Below are 16,655 nucleotides of genomic sequence, written 5' to 3' on the forward strand. Positions count from 1 at the left end.
TTTTACCCAGCACTGGGTTGTATTTAACCCAGCATTTTTTAGAGTGTAGAACTGACCAGCTTCAGCATCCATGGACTTCCACGGCAGGTCGCGAAGCAACCGAACAACCCGAAGATGATGATGCTGGCTCCAGTCCCAATGAGGACATATGGTGCATTGGTGCTCTTGTCTGAATTCAGGAGGAGGTCGAACTCCAAATTAACCTTTCCCCATACTCCAACAGCCAACAAGATCACTCCTGTGAACTACAAGAAAAGTTAAAGACTCTCAGACATATTCGATAAGTGTTTATGGTTTTGCCTGAGAGATTATTGCACTGTGTCTTGCCCATCCCCATTCTTAATACTACCCTTGCAAACCTTGTAATTACACTTCAGCTTCAAAACTCTGACAGTTTAGAGCATTAAATAAAAACAGGGAATCTGGGAATGCTCAAGTTCCCAGACAACTGTTGTGAGCAAATATAAGCCTTGACCTATTTAGAAACTGGTCAAAATAAAGCCAAGTGAAGTCACTTTGTATAGCGCTTTTCACAAATATACATTGTTTAAAGTGGCTTTACAGAAGAGCATGATGTTAATGTTTATAATTTCTTAGTGTACCTCATGTTTCATAGTCACATTTAGCAGATTAGAACTGGAAGATAATTTAGTTTACATTTTGTGACACTAATTATGCAGTTGAGATTTACTATATAGTATATATATCATAAAGTTAAATGTATGTATGCGGATGAAGATGGATATAGTTATAGTAGACTGTAGATTTAGGTTATGTTATGATATTGATGACTTTGAAACCTGTTAGGTTTTGTTCAATTTATATTAATTTGGAGTAGTGACAAGCCTATTTACTATTTGGTGATGTGTATTACTGCCAAGGGTAAATAAATGAGAGTTATCATTTTGATCATAAGCAACTGATTGCGTCCGAGTCTTGGACTATCCACTTTATAAACATGACCATCTGTCCCCTGTCTGCTGAAAATCACAGTGAATAGCAATAAACAGTCGAGATAAAAGTGCTGCACCAGACTTCGCACCCAGTTAGGCCACGTTTGATGAACTGTTTATATCAGTTTCCTTATTGAATCTCTGTATAGATCAATATATTTGAACAGCGATCAAAACAGCTGACTATTCTTCCCAAAGTACATAAGGCTGCAAAGTTTCGTATTTCTTAGTCTGGAATAAATTTTAACCTATATACTAAAAATTTATGTTTTACTTCATTCTTTTTGCATACAAGTTTAAAATGCTGGGAAAATCTAAAATTCTATACGACGCATCCTTAAGCAAGCCGGTAACAATAAAAGGTAATCGAGAGGATCTAACATATGTAAATCTTTTTTGTAAGTCTTTTGCTAATCAAAAGATAAATAAACACCTAAATAAAGTATCTTTAATAATGCATCTTATTTTGCATAAAGAAAACATGGCTAGTTAAAAATCGAAACTAGGATTAAACTGAGTTAGAACTGCTCGTTGACTGATCCCATTGTTCAGAGTGAGTTAGCTGTGCTGATAGCCGCCTTTAGCTAACGGCAAATCTGATGACAACACAAACTCACCCAGAAAATCAGACTGTACGAGATCAGAAATGTCTTCAGACACGTTATCACGGGTTTGGTTTGAAGCCGTGCGGACGGAGGGGACATTTCTGCTTTTGTTTTCCCAGCGGATCTGACTGGCGACGGGACTTTTCGATGGATGCTGGAGGAAAAGTTGCAGATTGGAGTGTGAGTTGGTAAAGTTTGTTTGGGAACTGAACAGATGATACTGTGGAGCAGGGTTGCCAGGGTTTCACAAGAAAACCCGCCCAATCGCTACTCAAAACTAGAGGGGATCCCCAGTTAAAAATCGCGTTCCGGGGGGTAAAATACACGATTTTTGGCGGGGTCCCCCTGCTAAAATTCGCATTCCAGGGGATAAATATCATGTTATTGGAGTCGCTTCAACCCGCGGACATGAAAAACAATCCGGGGCAACAGTGTTAAAGGGGTCATATGATGTTGCTTAAAAGAACATTATTTTGTGTATTTGGTGTAATGAAATGTGTTTATGCGGTTTAAAGAAAAAAATACATTATTTTCCACATACTGTACATTATTGTTTCTCCTTTATGCCCCGCCTTTCTGAAACGCGTCGATTTTTACAAAGCTCATCTGTCTGCATTGGGATGTTCTCTTTTTTTTCTGGACGGCAAGGGCAGTGACTGTAACATCGAGCGTGTTTTGCAGTATTAAACACGTATTTATAGCGATTTCGTCAGGCTCCGAAAATTCTTCAAAAAGAACAGAAAGAATGGCCTTCTCAGCTGCCATAGTTGCAACTCTTGAGTCATCAGAACAGTGTGTTCAACGCACCACCGTTTCCGTTTAAAAAACGTTTTGCACCGTTTTGTTGGGGCTGAACGCAGCCCTGATACCAAGATAAAGGACTGGGGGTCTGGGAAAGCTATAAATATAACATTAAAATAATTATTGATTATATATATAATTTCATAAAATATACATAACAGAAAAATGTTGTTCTGTGTTTGGAACAATGCTGCTAAATTTTAAACACTCGGAAATATGTATTTATTCAAAGCCTAGCTTGGCTGAAACGCATAGTTTCCACCAAAAATAAAATAAAATAAAAATAAATAAATAATTTACCAAATGCTTCAAAAGTCATCGGCTGTCGGTTGAGTATATTCAGGAACTGGGAAGGACAAACAAACAAATAAATACATAAATTAGATTTATTAAATAAAAGTGAGGCTTTTTCAAATTAGCTTATAATTATCTAAAAGTGAAATCAATTTATGGCTTATAGAGTTTTACATTTTCCAACTAGTTAATGTTGGGCTTAGATTTAAAACATCTATACTAATATGCTTCAAAAGTCATATATATAAAAAAACCTTCAAAGTGACAGTAAGATCAAAATCTAAATCCTTGTTTTCGGGTTGGGAGTTCAGCCTTCCTGGACTGTATACAGTTCACCACAAGATGGCGCTATAGACGTAAATATGCCACGCCATGCGAAAGTAAACAAACCTTATGTGTGCAAATAAATGGATTGTTTATGAATTGGGCAGAAATTCGACTTCTTCGTGAAACCACTTTATGTTTTTATTTTTTATCACTCTTTAGGTAGATTTCGCTTTCGCCTGTGTTTTCCATGCCCTGTAGCAGTCTTCCAAATTACCGTAAGCACCTTTTTTTCACATGCTGTGGTTTGGTTATTAGCAGATCTTACACGTGGTTTATTTTAAGCTCATAAAAAAAAAAGAAGAAAAAAGCCGGTATAGTAGAATATGTTACACAAGAAGTTAAAGACCAGAGTGGGAATCTTTACTATGATTGTAGTGATGAAATTGTGATCGACCACTGATAAATTATTGGCCTGGTTATTGGGAAGGATTTATACCAGCCTTGTGCTCACCACAAGACTAAAAGAGAGGAATGAACTTGTAAAGTGCAACAATCAATGTACACTGTTCAGTTAGAGTTAAAAACAATATTTATTTACTTACATATTTTCATACATGGTTTGAAAGGTTTGTGCAATATTATTAATGTTTTTGTAAAGACTATTTTAAAACAGTGAATTGCTTTATTTATTTTTTTCTCAGCTAGATGCATTTGGCTTTGTGTGTTCAGCCCAAGCAAAGATGAATGGAGCAATTTTCACCTTCTGGAGATCAGATGACTGATGTTAGTAACCATCACCCAACAGATGCTGAAGATTAAAGTGGTTTATCCTGGATATGTGTTAGGTAAATGCTGTGTAAGAACATGTTGAAAGTCCATGGATGAGTGCTTTTGATGTGTAAACATAAGGCATCTGAATGGTGAGCTAATGTCTGTTAGCATTTACTGTTTAAATCTTTATACTGCAGTCTGCTTTTTGTCCCCAAACACCTCCTATTGGGGGAATTGGAGCATGAGACGGATGGCGAACCAGACTTCATGCTGCAGACAGTCAGAAAAGGGCAATATGTAAATGGCGTTGAATGTAGGTATGTTTATGTGTATGCAGTCACACATTCAGATTTGCTCCACACATTGATATATCATTTGTCATATCCTTTATTGTGCTAAGAATAAAGCAAAGCAATTCATCAGCTTTGGGAAGATGAAGTTTGCTGTTTAGATTATTTAAACAAAATGTTACTGCAGTTTGTTAACATACTACATTATTACTGTCAGGCTCAGAAAACTATATTTCAGATATGGCCTTAAAGGAAAGGCTGCATGTTAGAATAAACATGCAACTCTGTCTGTGCAGAAATCAATATAGCAAATTCTTTGTGTATTTCATTATTTCTGTTTGTATCACGTAACATAATGTGAGGTCCTCTTTCACTCAGACTAAATTAAATTAACAGCCATTTACCCAACACTAATGGCTGTAACATTTGGGCATGGCTGAATGAGGGAGCACTGAGTATGTGCATGCTTGTGTGTGAAAATGTGTATGCATGAAAGACTTAGGAAGTATAAAGATCCATTGCCACTTTGTAGAAACACTCCTTTTGGCTACACACTTTTGTCCTTTCTCTCAATCTTGCTCTCATGCTTTCTTGATTTCTCACACTCGGGCATGTATACACTGCACATGGTTTGTTGAAAGACAAGAGTCCTATTTTGTCCTGTTCTATGACCGTAACGTCAGGTCTCTGCTTTATACCTCGCTTCAAGGGTCCACTGCTTTGCGCTGTTTTGTGTGATGTCTTTTCTCATGAGATTTAATGTGTGACAGAGTGTGAGAGATTAATTTGCGTCCGTGATTGGGGTTTTCATGGTTAATTAAGTTCATTGAAAGTTAATTAATAAAACAATGCTTTTCCATTAATATATTTATCCTTTCAAGTGAGCAGCTACTTTATGAGGAACTGCAGTAAACTGCAATGAGCTCTCTTCATTCTGAACTTGACAGTCATCTACGGATGAAGTCTTAAAGTCTTGGCTGCAATTTTTTGGAATATTTCCACCGTCATTGGCCACAAAAAATGATACTGTTAATGTGACATGTTGACATTAGTGGGGCATGTTGCCACAATAATAACCTGCTATTAGACAACCTATAGGCTGTCCAGCAAAAATGAAAAAGGAAAACAGCTGTGAAAGACAAAAATTAAATAGCAAAAAAATGCACTACTAGTCAAAGTTTTAAAATGTTTTTTTATTTTAAGAAGTCTCTTATGCTCACCAAGGCTGCATTTATTTGATCAAACATAATATTGTGAATTATTATTATAATTAAAAAGAACTGATCCTTCAGAAATGATACTAATATATGCTGATTTGGTGCTCAAGAAAAATGTCTTAATATTATCAATTTTGAAGAACAGTTTTTGAAGTCTGGAGTAATGGCTGCTGAAAATTTAGCTTTGTCATCACAGGAATAAATTACATTTGAGAATATATTCAAATAGAAAAAAGGTTATTTTTAAATTGTAATAATATTTCCCAATATGACTGTTTTTACTGTATTTTTAATCAAAAGAATGCAGCCTTGGTGAGCCAAAGAGGCTTCTTTAATCAAAATCTTAAATATTCCATACTTTTTACCAGTAGTGTACATGGTAACACTGAACCATTGTTTTGACCAATAGATTATAAAACTCATTTGACAAATAATTGCCCCAACACAATACTTACGGAAAATACCTTTTGGTTAAAATTTATCTTTATTACATTTGTTATAGGTGATTCTTGTCTGAATGTATGTTGTTGTGCATTAATGGTGTTCACTTTGTTTACTCTGTATATATTAAAAAATATGATAAGTTTTTGAGGACAAAATGTATTACAATTGAAGGGGTTTTTGAACTAGCAACATAGAGAATTACTGCACACTTTTCTGTAAGTTCAAAACCTTATAGTTATTGAGATATAACCCTTCTGACAGCTTCTCAGTGTCTTCCATAACGAGGCAAAATGAACAACCAACTCGTGTAGATGTGTATTAAGACTGTTGTCTTATGCTCAGTGGTGCAGAGCACACTGTCAACCAGCAAACTCTCCTCCCCCGTGACGCACACCTAGCCAAATTCCCATGCAAGACACAGAGGCAATTTACAGTTCTTTTAACCATGTGCAGTTGATCCTGTAATTATCATAATTTATATGATCACTTATCACACTGGGCCATCAACACCTGCTCTCTCTCTCTAAAATTGTGTAATATTTAAAGCGATATTAAAATCGATGTCATTCGACATGGAATGGGAAAGACAAATGGATTGCTGGCATATTTTTAATAATATGCCCTGGGGACTGTGAACTGTATTTAAGTGGTAGAAGACTTGTTTTTACATAAGTTGATGGCTTGATTACGCTCGCGGATGTCAAGTCTCCCTCGCGCGCAAGAGAAGCGCACAGTCTGCCGAGAGCGCGTGAGTCAGTTCGCGTGCAAAGAGAAAATCCCGAAGATCTTTTAACATAACGCTCGTGTTTGTTATCTCTGAAAAGCAACCGAACAACTCTTCAGGCGTAAGACATGTTTGAAGTTTCACAATCTGGGGGCATAAGAAGCCCGGATAACTCGTCGTGTACTCAAATCAGTTTGTCTTAATCGTAGGGACTGTCATGAAGTGTGCGGGGAAAATGGATCTGTAAAGGCGCGATCTTTGCCTGTCAGTTGGTGCAAGTGTGGACGGAGGGGCTCGTTCAGGAGATGGGAGCTCCGATGGCTTCAGGACTTTGGTTTGGACTAGTGCTCACTGTGGCGAGTAAGCATGCAGCTCTTTTTTCCATTGATGTGTGCTACTTTCAATAATCAATTGCTTTATCATCAAAAATAACGCTCTTAACAGTTTAATACGTTTAAGTCTTTTTTTGTTTGTTAAAAGGCTAGGTAAAGTGTGTGTTTTATGTCTAGACGCAATTACCAGTCAAAATGTGTCAGTCATAAATTGTTAAATAAGAGCATTGAAAAAAAAAAAACAATTACGGGGAAAATGGCAACCCCAAAATAAATGATTGTTTATTTAATTGAATCAATATAAATTGTTATAATGTAAATCAATCAGTTATTTAACACTGACTGGTCTTAATATGGTATGAGACTTGAGCTAGATCAATTTAATTGAATTTATAATAATTTATTAAATTAATAGCTCTTTCTAAATAATATATGTACAAAATATGGTGGTTGCAACTGTATTATCGGAGGTAGTGCATGCTTTTCTGAAGCTTTGATTTCAGAAGGGAAAACAGGAATTAAATAGCTCTGGTTATGTGACTATTTTATTTACACTAGAAATGAAAAAGTTTCACATGAAATCAATACAACCTGTACTTTAATCTATAGTTGACAACTCATTGCAAAATACATTAGGAAGTCTCTTTAGACCTGTAACCAGTGGGATTAAAGGGGTTAAATTGGGTCAGTCCACATAATGGCACGCTCTCTGTGCCCCATAGCTCACTTCACTCACAGATCTGTTTCCAACTGTGAAGAATCACTTCAGTGCCCACACAGCAGAGTCTTTTGTGAGTGCATCATGTTTCATTGAGTATGAAGGATGACTTTATTACTTAAAATCATTGATCAGTTTCACTCTGAACATGAAATAGCTATTAGATAATTTACAATCAATTGGTATTTAGAATAGACCCTTCATCATGGTTGCATAGTCATATGTTTTCTTGATCTCCATGTAGTAGTGAAGGGAAACATGAGCATATGTACAATTCAGTATTAGAGTCTGTTTCAGTCCATTTCAGGGCATGCATGGTGATAGTGTGTGTATATGTGTGTGTGTGTGTTTTGGTTCTTGAGGCATGCTTATGCTAACTCTGTCATAACTCTGATTAGATCTTTTGCTCAGTGAGTCAGAGCTGCAGAGAGGGTCTCTTAAACACGTTCATGAACACGCACACAAATACAGAATAAACCTAGACTTCAGAATAGCTTGTTGCTGTGAAGGACAGCTTTTATTGAAGTCTTGTTTGTGCACAGAACTCCATTGAATATATTTTGTCAATAAATGCCTAAATTGACTCGTTTTATAGCTTGCATGTATTATCGAACCGTGCAGTTGCATATTGCACAAATATATTACGACTGGCTGAAGCAAAAAGAGCTGTTTTTTTGTGGTGTATAGAGGCAGTGTTTTAAGTGAACTCTATTACTAATTACTTTTTTTTATTACACATTGAATTCTAACAAAAAGTAAAGTAAGCTCTTGTATAAGCTGTGGATAAGGACTGGGCTCCATTTCCAACTGTTGTGATTGCCATTAGCAGTATTGATCCCTGTATCAGTGCTTCCATTAATGATTTTTATTGCTGAAGTATTTCCACTCATTAAGCAGTGAGTCAAGGTCATGGCATGAGCAAGCAACGTACAAATGAGGAATACAACAAGCGATTCATCATAAAGACGCAATAAACACGAGAAGTGCTAGTAATACCGCGTTTCTGACATTGTTCAGAAAATTACCAGCTAGAACAGTTCATAAGTTTGGGGTTGGTTTGATTTTAAAATGTTTTTGAAAAAAGTTTCTTATGCTCACCAAAGCTGCATTCATTTGATTAAAAACAATAAAAAAATATATTGTGAAATATTATTACAACTTAAAATAATTTTAAAATATTTTAAAATGTAATTTATTCCTGTGGTGGCAAAGCTGAATTTTCAGCAGACAATACTCCAGTCTTATTTGTCACATAATCCTTCAGATATTATCCTAATGATTTGGTGCTCAAGAAACATTTCCCATTATTATTATCGATTTTGAAAGCAGTTTTGCCACTCAATATGTTTGCGGAAACTGTGATACATTTCAGGATCAATTTCAGGATTCTTTGTTAAATATAAAGTTAAAAACAGCATTTATTATATATATTTTTTAACATTATAAATGTTTTTACGGTAACTTTTGATCAGTTTAATGCATTCTTGCTGAATAAATATATTATATTTTAATAAATGTAGTATAGTATTAAATTATTATCACATTAAGACCACAAAAAGGCTTGAAACAACATGCTCTGCCCAATAAATGAAGCTAGGCTACTTGAACCGTTTGAACATAATTCCAATATATTGAAAAGAATAAGTGATTAACAAGCCATCAATGTGTAATAATGGGGTTTCAGTCTCTGTAGGAATTGTGAAAATATGTTCTGTGATTCCAGAAAAAGTGTGATATACTAAAACCCCCACACAGTCTCAGATTCTTAAACTAATGAAAACTGAAATGTGGGGAAAAGCCTTCAGCGGAAAGAAAGCATCTGAGCGAGGGTGAGAGAAAGACCGAAACACTCTCTTTTAGAGGTAAAGGGTAGCATGACGTGGATTTGACTCTCTCACATACTGAAATTGCGGCACTAGGGTAACTGTTGGGCCATAGCTAGTGAATATGTGTATATGTATTTGTGTAAATACATATGTGTAAATATGTTGTTTGATGCAGTGGAGCTTGGCTGCAGATGGAGTAGCTTTTAATAATTTAGTTGGTGGATATTTATGCCACTCAAACACTGATACACTGGTTAAGCACCGCCCTGCCAAACAGAAGAGCATAGTTGTATTTAACTTAGAATGGGAAGTGTTTATGTGTAAGTCTGTGTGCTAGTGCTAATATTGAATGCTATGTTATTATTTTGTATGCCTAGTAAAGTACTCTGCAGACTAGGTCTGTGTGTGTTTGTCTGTGTTGGTGTGCATCTGTTACTGCTGTCTGTGTGATGAGGCAGGTTTTATTTTAGTGCAGCTGAATTATTCACAGAGTTGAAGTGCACCGGGCTGGAAAAGCTCAGTGCATGCAACTGTGAGTGTGTGTGTGTGTGTGTGTTGTTTTGTATAATTTTGAGATGGTCCAAGTGTGTTTTTCTTTCCAAGCCCCAGTCCTGCCTTGGTTGTTTAGGAGTGTGTGTATTTTTGTGAAGAGCCCTGAAGCAGGACATGGGGCTTGTCTGATTAAGTCAGGGGTTTAGTAACACTTTTATCATAGGGTTTTCCACAGATATTAGTCACCACTCTAGACAGCATCCTCCATACTAAATAGTCATTTTAAACAAGACAGTGTGTTTATGCAGAAGATGTTATAATCTCGAACCATTAGTATACTGTTTTTTAGTTTGTTTTTTTATTATTATATTGGGTAATGTGTTAATTAATGAATGAATGCAATCTTCACTGTATTGGAGTCTCAGTTGGAAGCAGTTGCTCTAAGAAAGGAAGTACACTGATTGACAGTTCAGTTGCACCTCCCAGTGTGCGTTATTTCATACAGAGTTTGGAGAAAAAACATCTGATATTACAGTAAAATGTTTTTTATACTTAAACTTTGAGATATATACAAATTCAACCTTTTACTGTTTTTTTAAAATAAGTAAATAAGTCTTGTTTTTTCCAGACTAGTAGATTGCTCAAACACACTGGTGTTGAGAACAGTTTGCATTCTTTCATAATTATGGAAGCCACCTAAATGAATGAATGCATATTGTGAAATGAAGCGTAAATAAAAATTTGGGAGAAGTCAAAACTGTTAGTAACAATTACAAGAGATATAAACACACTTGAGATAAATAGTTGCAGTGACTTTTTAAATTTTTAACTCGGAAGCAGAAACTATGGAAGCCCGTTTCTGCCATGGTATAAAAAAGTAATTGTGACTTTTTATTCACAATTAATTTTTCCTGCAATTCTGACTTTATAGTGGACTTTTGTTTCTTGCAATTCTGAAAAGAAAGTCAGAATTGCGAGGTATGAACTAATGGTTTTCTTGGTTTCTCATAATTCTGAGCTTACATCTTGCAATTCTGACTAGAATTACTTCTAGTAATTCTGTTGTTTTTTTTCTGCCACAGAATAAAAAAATATAAAAAAAAGATAATTGTAATTTTATCTCACATTTCTGACTTTTTTCTCAGAATTGCAAATTTATTTTATTTGTGAAGAAAAAAAAAGTCTGAAATGTGACATTAAAAAGTCGCAATTACTTTTTTTGTGGCTGAAACAAGCTTTCATAAGAAACAGACTTCCATACAGAAATGCTCATCAAGAACTAAAAAGGCTTAATAGGTTATATATATATTTACATAACAGTTATATTATACTGTAATTATATGTTTTGAATATGCAAGTAAACAAACCAACAAAAAAACACTTTCTTCAAAATTTTTTTTTTTTTTTTGTAAAATTAAAATATCTTCTAGTAATCTGATTATTACTGACTAGAAGATGTTCCAATATGTTGCCCATAATGCGTAACATGAAACAACTGGAAACAAAAACTAACATGGTTACCTCTGTGTTTTGTAGTGTTCATTTATGGTCATATCATTTTGCTCACTAAACCCTCATTATGATAATTACTGTCAGACTCTGCTTTTATATGCTGTTAGGCCTGTCACAATAATAAATATATCGACTTATCGCGCAATATATGTACATGACCTCAATAATTTAAGGATATTAATATATTGCCCATTATATTTACTTAAAAAAATAATTTCACCATGTTTTGTACATTCCACTTGCGCCTGTGTCTTTTGCAACTTGTCGTACATAACGTGGTGTAGTCATGAGGTACTAGTTCAAATTTAAAAAATGCTTCTACAAAATAAGTTTCATCTGCAGATATGGTCTTGTTTAGGGATCTGTGTCTTTGTGCATACGGACATCTGACTGCTAAGTAGTTAATGTGTTTTTCAGCAATAGTGTGCACCCTTAATTTACAAATCTGAAAAAATCTGTAGATGGAAAAATCTCCATACAAGTTCTTTGTGCATTTTTCTTTTTTTCTACTTGTTACTTTGCACTTTTTGTTAGAAAATGTTTATTTATACATTATGATTATATATTCAGTGGCATAAAATGGTCTTTTAAATGACAATAATATCGCTTATCGCAATTATTTCTGAGGCAATATATCGCACAACAAAAAGTTGTTATCGTGAGAGGCCTATATGCTGTAATATGAGAGCTTGTGATTGCGTGCTGATGGGGCAGTGATGGGCTGAACAGCTGACTCATGTTTGGCATTAAAGAATGATCATCCCCATGGGGTCTTAATGAGAGATGTGGCATAGGGCTTCTGTGACCCTCTGCATGCTGTCTGTGAATCATGAGGATTGTTGCTTCGGTGCATCTTATTTACAGATGAATGGGGCTCATTATGTAACTGTCTGGATTCATAATAATGGATGTGTTAATTCTTTTGAAGGGATAATGAAATTTGACATTTAAAAGAGACGTTAACCACAGGTAGCATCAATATGCGCATAGAGAGATTAATAAAACTGATTTTTTTTTTTTTTCAGAAATATTTGTAGTAGGGCTGTCAGTTGAATAAATGAGTTAATTATAAGATTTGTGGATTAATTTGATATATCACTATTTGCTGAGAAAAGAAATACAGAATACATCATTAAGATGGGTCATAAAGCAATGAATGGACATTAAGAAAACGTGGATTTAGGAGTTAATAAATTGTTAATTTATCTGTGTACATTTATCTGTGTACATACACAGTCAATTCAATCTCTGCCGTTTTGAATAATAACCTCCAAAAATGTGTTCTCAAAAGATTGTTGAGTACGAAAACTTTCACTCTCAGCTTTGGGCAGTTCTTGGAGAGTTTCAGATTGGTTCTGCTTCGCTTGCTCAAATGGCTCCCAAAATTGCTTATCATGGCATTCATTTAATTTGTCACATGTTTTAGCTGTACTTGTTGAGCTGTTATTCAGATGGAGTATGTCTCACTGAGCACAGGCTGGGTGATTGTGTGTTGAATGCAGACTGCTGCCCCAGTGCTTCTACTGTCAACTTTAATCTTGTAGTCTCTGTACTCATTGTCCCCGCAGTGCACTGCTTGTCCACAGAGTGATGTCATTTGTCCTGACTTGCTGTCCCTTAGAGACAGCGGCACAGAAACACCAGTAGAGTTTTGGACTTTCTCTTTTCTTCTTTCTGAAGCTTACTTTTTGGCCTCTGTATAGTGTTCAAAATGACCCTTTTGTTACATGTGCCAATAACAAGTAAATAGAAAATCTTACACTCTAAAAAATGCTGGGTTAAATACAACCCAGTGCTGGGTAAAATAGGGACAAACCCAGCAATTGGGTTGTTTTGACTCAGCGGTTGGGTTACTACCCAGAAGGTTGGGTTAAACATTTAACCCAACCGCTGGGTCAAAACAACCCAATTGCTGGGTTTGTCTCTATTTTACCCAGCACTGGGTTGTATTTAACCCAGCATTTTTTAGAGTGTATAGTCATAAAATATTTTTACTGGCCATGAAACTTGTTCATATTATTTCCTTAAAATATAGATCTGTGCATATGACCATGTATTTATCTAGCTGTTTTTATTTGGTTCTGGAGTTATAACAATAGTAGAAAATAACTCCTTTGTTAAACTTTTGTTGGTAAATTTTCCTTTAATGTAAAAACTGTTAGAAGACACACAGCAGTCAGTGAGTTTTGGAAAGTTTAGATTTTTTTTAAGTTACACTACCCTTCAGAAATTTGGGGTTGGTAAGATTTGTTAAAATATTTTTTAAGAATTCAAAAATATTATCCTTTTAACCATTTTAAGTCATTTTCTTTTCCCCCAAAAATGCTAGTTAATGTTATCTCATTGGATTCAATCTATTTATGAGTTTCTTTTCTTTTACATTTCCACAGGTTTTGTATTTCTTTATGGAACTGATTGAACGAAGGCATCATTGTTCTGACCTCAGTTTAAAAACAAAATTGAGGTGCATAAGCTCAGGTCAATGATGCCTACAAAACTTGTGCTAACTGAAAGAAAACAGTTTGACAAAAATATTAAATCCAAGGTTTGTTAATAATATAGCATAATGAGAAACAGTCATTTTTGACCAGGGACACCAAATTAGGTAAAGAATTTTTAACACAGCCCTAGGGTTTATTAAAATATATATATTTAAACCATGCATTATTTCCCCTAAAAAAATACTGGTCAGTATTTACTGAACAAAACCCAGTTTTACCCCAATTTGTCACTTGTGTTCATTTATAAATTTTATGTTAATTTTGCATCATGAGTGTATTGATAGTGTTACAAAAGTTATTTAAATAAATCCCAAGTAAACCATTTCTTCCATTCAAATTCAAATCCAAAATTTTTAACATGTTAATGTCTGTTTTTCAGCTGTATTGTGTGCAGAGGTGGAGGAACATTTAGTAAACTATTTACTCTCCCCTGACCGATACAACAAGCTGATCCGTCCGGCAGTCAACAAGAGCCAGCAGGTCACCATTGCAATCCAAGTGTCCCTTGCCCAGCTCATCAGTGTGGTGGGTAGTTGGAACATGAAAAGCTGCCACACATGGCACATTTTATTAAATCACTTTTTGTAATATGTTAATGTTTGTATTTCAGAATGAGAGAGAGCAGATCATGACCACCAACTGTTGGCTCACTCAGGTATGAACAGTGGAACTTTTGTGTTTGGGTTGTATTGTTATTATTATTATTAATAAAAGTCTTTCTAAGGTGTGTGTCATTTGCAGGTATGGAATGATTACCGTTTGATTTGGGATCCAGAGGAGTATGAAGGGATAAGAAAAGTGCGCCTTCCTTCCCAGCATATATGGCTGCCTGACATTGTTCTGTACAACAAGTGAGAAACTTTCTAGTACAGAAAAATATTTTGTTCATATTTTATTTTGACTTGTAAAAACATAAAGCAATAGTTTACGTAAAAATGAAAATTCTGTCATCATTTCAACTATTTTTGCCGATACACTGAAAGTCAATGGGGTCCAAAACCACACTGGACCTCATGGACTTTCATTGTATGGCCATGAACAAGACACTTTTTTAAAAATATCTCCTTTTGTGTATTGTAGAAGAAAGTCATACAGGTTTGGAGTAAATGTTGACAGAGCGTTCATTTTCTGCTGAACTACCCCTTTAAATAATTTAGAAAAGGCTTTATTTATTCAAAGGTTGAATCCTTACAAAAAATAAAGGTTGCAGCAGGAGACTTATGTAATTATTATTATTTATTTTTTTACAATGCTGCGTCAATGCAGGATTTGGAGAGGGTTTCACCTTTACCAAGGACAGAGTTACTGCGTTAATCTCAGGAACTGAGACTGAGATTAGAATGACAGCGTTTTTTGCATGATGTTGAGCTGGCACTCAGGATAAGAGTATCAGCTTTAACTTTCACCTTTATTATGCACTTTATTATGCACACAAGCACAATAGGATACTTTGCTTTTTGTATTTAAAACAACAAATTTAAATGTGTTTGTCATTATTTAGTGCTGATGGGACATATGAAGTGTCTTTCTACTCCAATGCGGTTGTGTCAAATAACGGTGAGGTTGCCTGGCTACCACCAGCCATTTATAAGAGTGCCTGTAAAATTGAGGTCCGGGACTTCCCATTTGACCAGCAAAACTGCACACTCAAGTTCCGCTCATGGACTTATGACCACACAGAAATCGACCTCATCTTGCTTTCAGACTTTGCCAGCCGAGATGACTTCAAGCCAAGCGGTGAGTGGGATATTGTCTCGTTGCCTGGTCGCAAAAACGAAGACCCTAATGACGCCACATATTTGGATATAACGTATGATTTTATCATCAGACGTAAACCGCTGTTCTACACCATTAACTTAATCATCCCATGTGTTCTCATCACTTCACTGGCCATCTTAGTTTTTTACCTACCGTCAGACTGTGGGGAGAAGATGACTTTGTGTATTTCTGTTCTTCTGGCCTTAACTGTGTTCCTCTTGCTTATTTCCAAAATCGTACCACCGACCTCACTCGCTGTGCCCCTCATTGGAAAGTACTTGATGTTCTCCATGGTCTTGGTGACTTTTTCAATTGTTACAAGTGTGTGTGTGCTAAACGTGCACCATCGTTCCCCAAGCACACACACAATGCCCAAATGGGTCAAATACTACTTTGTGTTCCGTTTGCCTGCTTTTCTATTCATGCGACGACCGGGAGAGTCCAACAAATTTCGCAGGAAGCACCAGCAGTGCTCTTCATCTGATCTCCCAGCAAAAAGTGAGGCGGATGAGACTGATTCCACCTTCTTTGTCAATGAAGATGCCAAGCATATTGGTTGGAGACCTGGCGAGTTGCAGGAAAACACAGAATTTCATAAGCGAATGGCGGTAAAGTGCTCTGCAGACATGGAGGAGGCTGTGAAGGGGGTCCGATATATCGCTGACAAGTTGAAAAATGAGGATGATGATGAAGGGGTGAGTGCTGGATTGAGTTTCACTTAAATAAACTGAATTTGTGTATTTTTATACTTTTATTTATATCAATCAAATTATATTTTGTATATATTTATTGTATCTATTTATTTATAATTGACTACTTGTCAAATAATTGCATTTTTAAATATTTTCATATGCCAGAAAAAAATAAATTTTTTCAGCATTGTTACAAAAAACGAAATTATCTTTCAAATGTTTTTTGGAACTTTCCATTCATCAAAGAATCCTGAAAAAAGTTTGTCACAGTTTCCACAAAATATTAAGCAGCACAACTGTTTTCAATATTGATAATAATATAAAATGTTTTTTGAGCACCAAATCAGCATATTATAATGATTTCTGAAGGATCATGTGACCCTGAAGACTGGAGTAAAGATGCTGAGAATTCAGCTTTGCCATCACAGGAATAAATTACATTTTAAAATATATTAAAT

General features: G+C 35.4%; 2 protein-coding genes and 1 long non-coding RNA gene across 4 annotated transcripts in view; 2 read left to right on the forward strand and 1 right to left on the reverse strand.

Annotated features, from left to right (window-relative positions):
- Positions 1-127, forward strand: part of LOC107724840 (uncharacterized) — a 3,955-nt gene extending 3,828 nt beyond the window's left edge. Inside the window, exon 3 of the long non-coding RNA XR_001638054.1 lies at positions 115-127. This is a non-coding gene — a long non-coding RNA (uncharacterized LOC107724840). The remainder of the gene's footprint in view (positions 1-114) is intronic.
- Positions 1-1,786, reverse strand: part of tspan6 (tetraspanin 6) — a 4,488-nt gene extending 2,702 nt beyond the window's left edge. Inside the window, exons 1-2 of the mRNA XM_016533914.1 lie at positions 1,571-1,786; positions 57-245 (exon numbers count right to left, since the gene is read on the reverse strand). Of these exons, the coding sequence (XP_016389400.1) occupies positions 57-245; positions 1,571-1,657 (276 nt within the window). The 5' untranslated portion in view covers positions 1,658-1,786. The remainder of the gene's footprint in view (positions 1-56; positions 246-1,570) is intronic.
- A 1,349-nt stretch (positions 1,787-3,135) lies between these two features.
- LOC107724848 (neuronal acetylcholine receptor subunit beta-2-like) overlaps positions 3,136-16,655 on the forward strand; it is a 13,951-nt gene continuing 431 nt past the window's right edge. The window contains exons 1-7 of one of the 2 annotated variants that reach the window (XM_016533928.1): positions 3,136-3,195; positions 3,622-3,765; positions 3,889-4,008; positions 14,127-14,272; positions 14,358-14,402; positions 14,489-14,598; positions 15,249-16,200. In XM_016533928.1, coding sequence (XP_016389414.1) covers positions 3,993-4,008; positions 14,127-14,272; positions 14,358-14,402; positions 14,489-14,598; positions 15,249-16,200 — 1,269 coding nt within the window. In that variant the 5' untranslated portion in view covers positions 3,136-3,195; positions 3,622-3,765; positions 3,889-3,992. Of the gene's footprint in view, positions 3,196-3,621; positions 3,766-3,888; positions 4,009-6,347; positions 6,727-14,126; positions 14,273-14,357; positions 14,403-14,488; positions 14,599-15,248; positions 16,201-16,655 lie in introns of those variants that run through there. The other variant, XM_016533927.1, reaches the window with a different exon arrangement.

The sequence above is a fragment of the Sinocyclocheilus rhinocerous genome, unplaced genomic scaffold (genome assembly GCF_001515625.1).
Source record: "Sinocyclocheilus rhinocerous isolate Xijiao unplaced genomic scaffold, SAMN03320098_v1.1 scaffold1687, whole genome shotgun sequence".
NCBI classification, from domain to species: Eukaryota; Metazoa; Chordata; class Actinopteri; order Cypriniformes; family Cyprinidae; genus Sinocyclocheilus; species Sinocyclocheilus rhinocerous.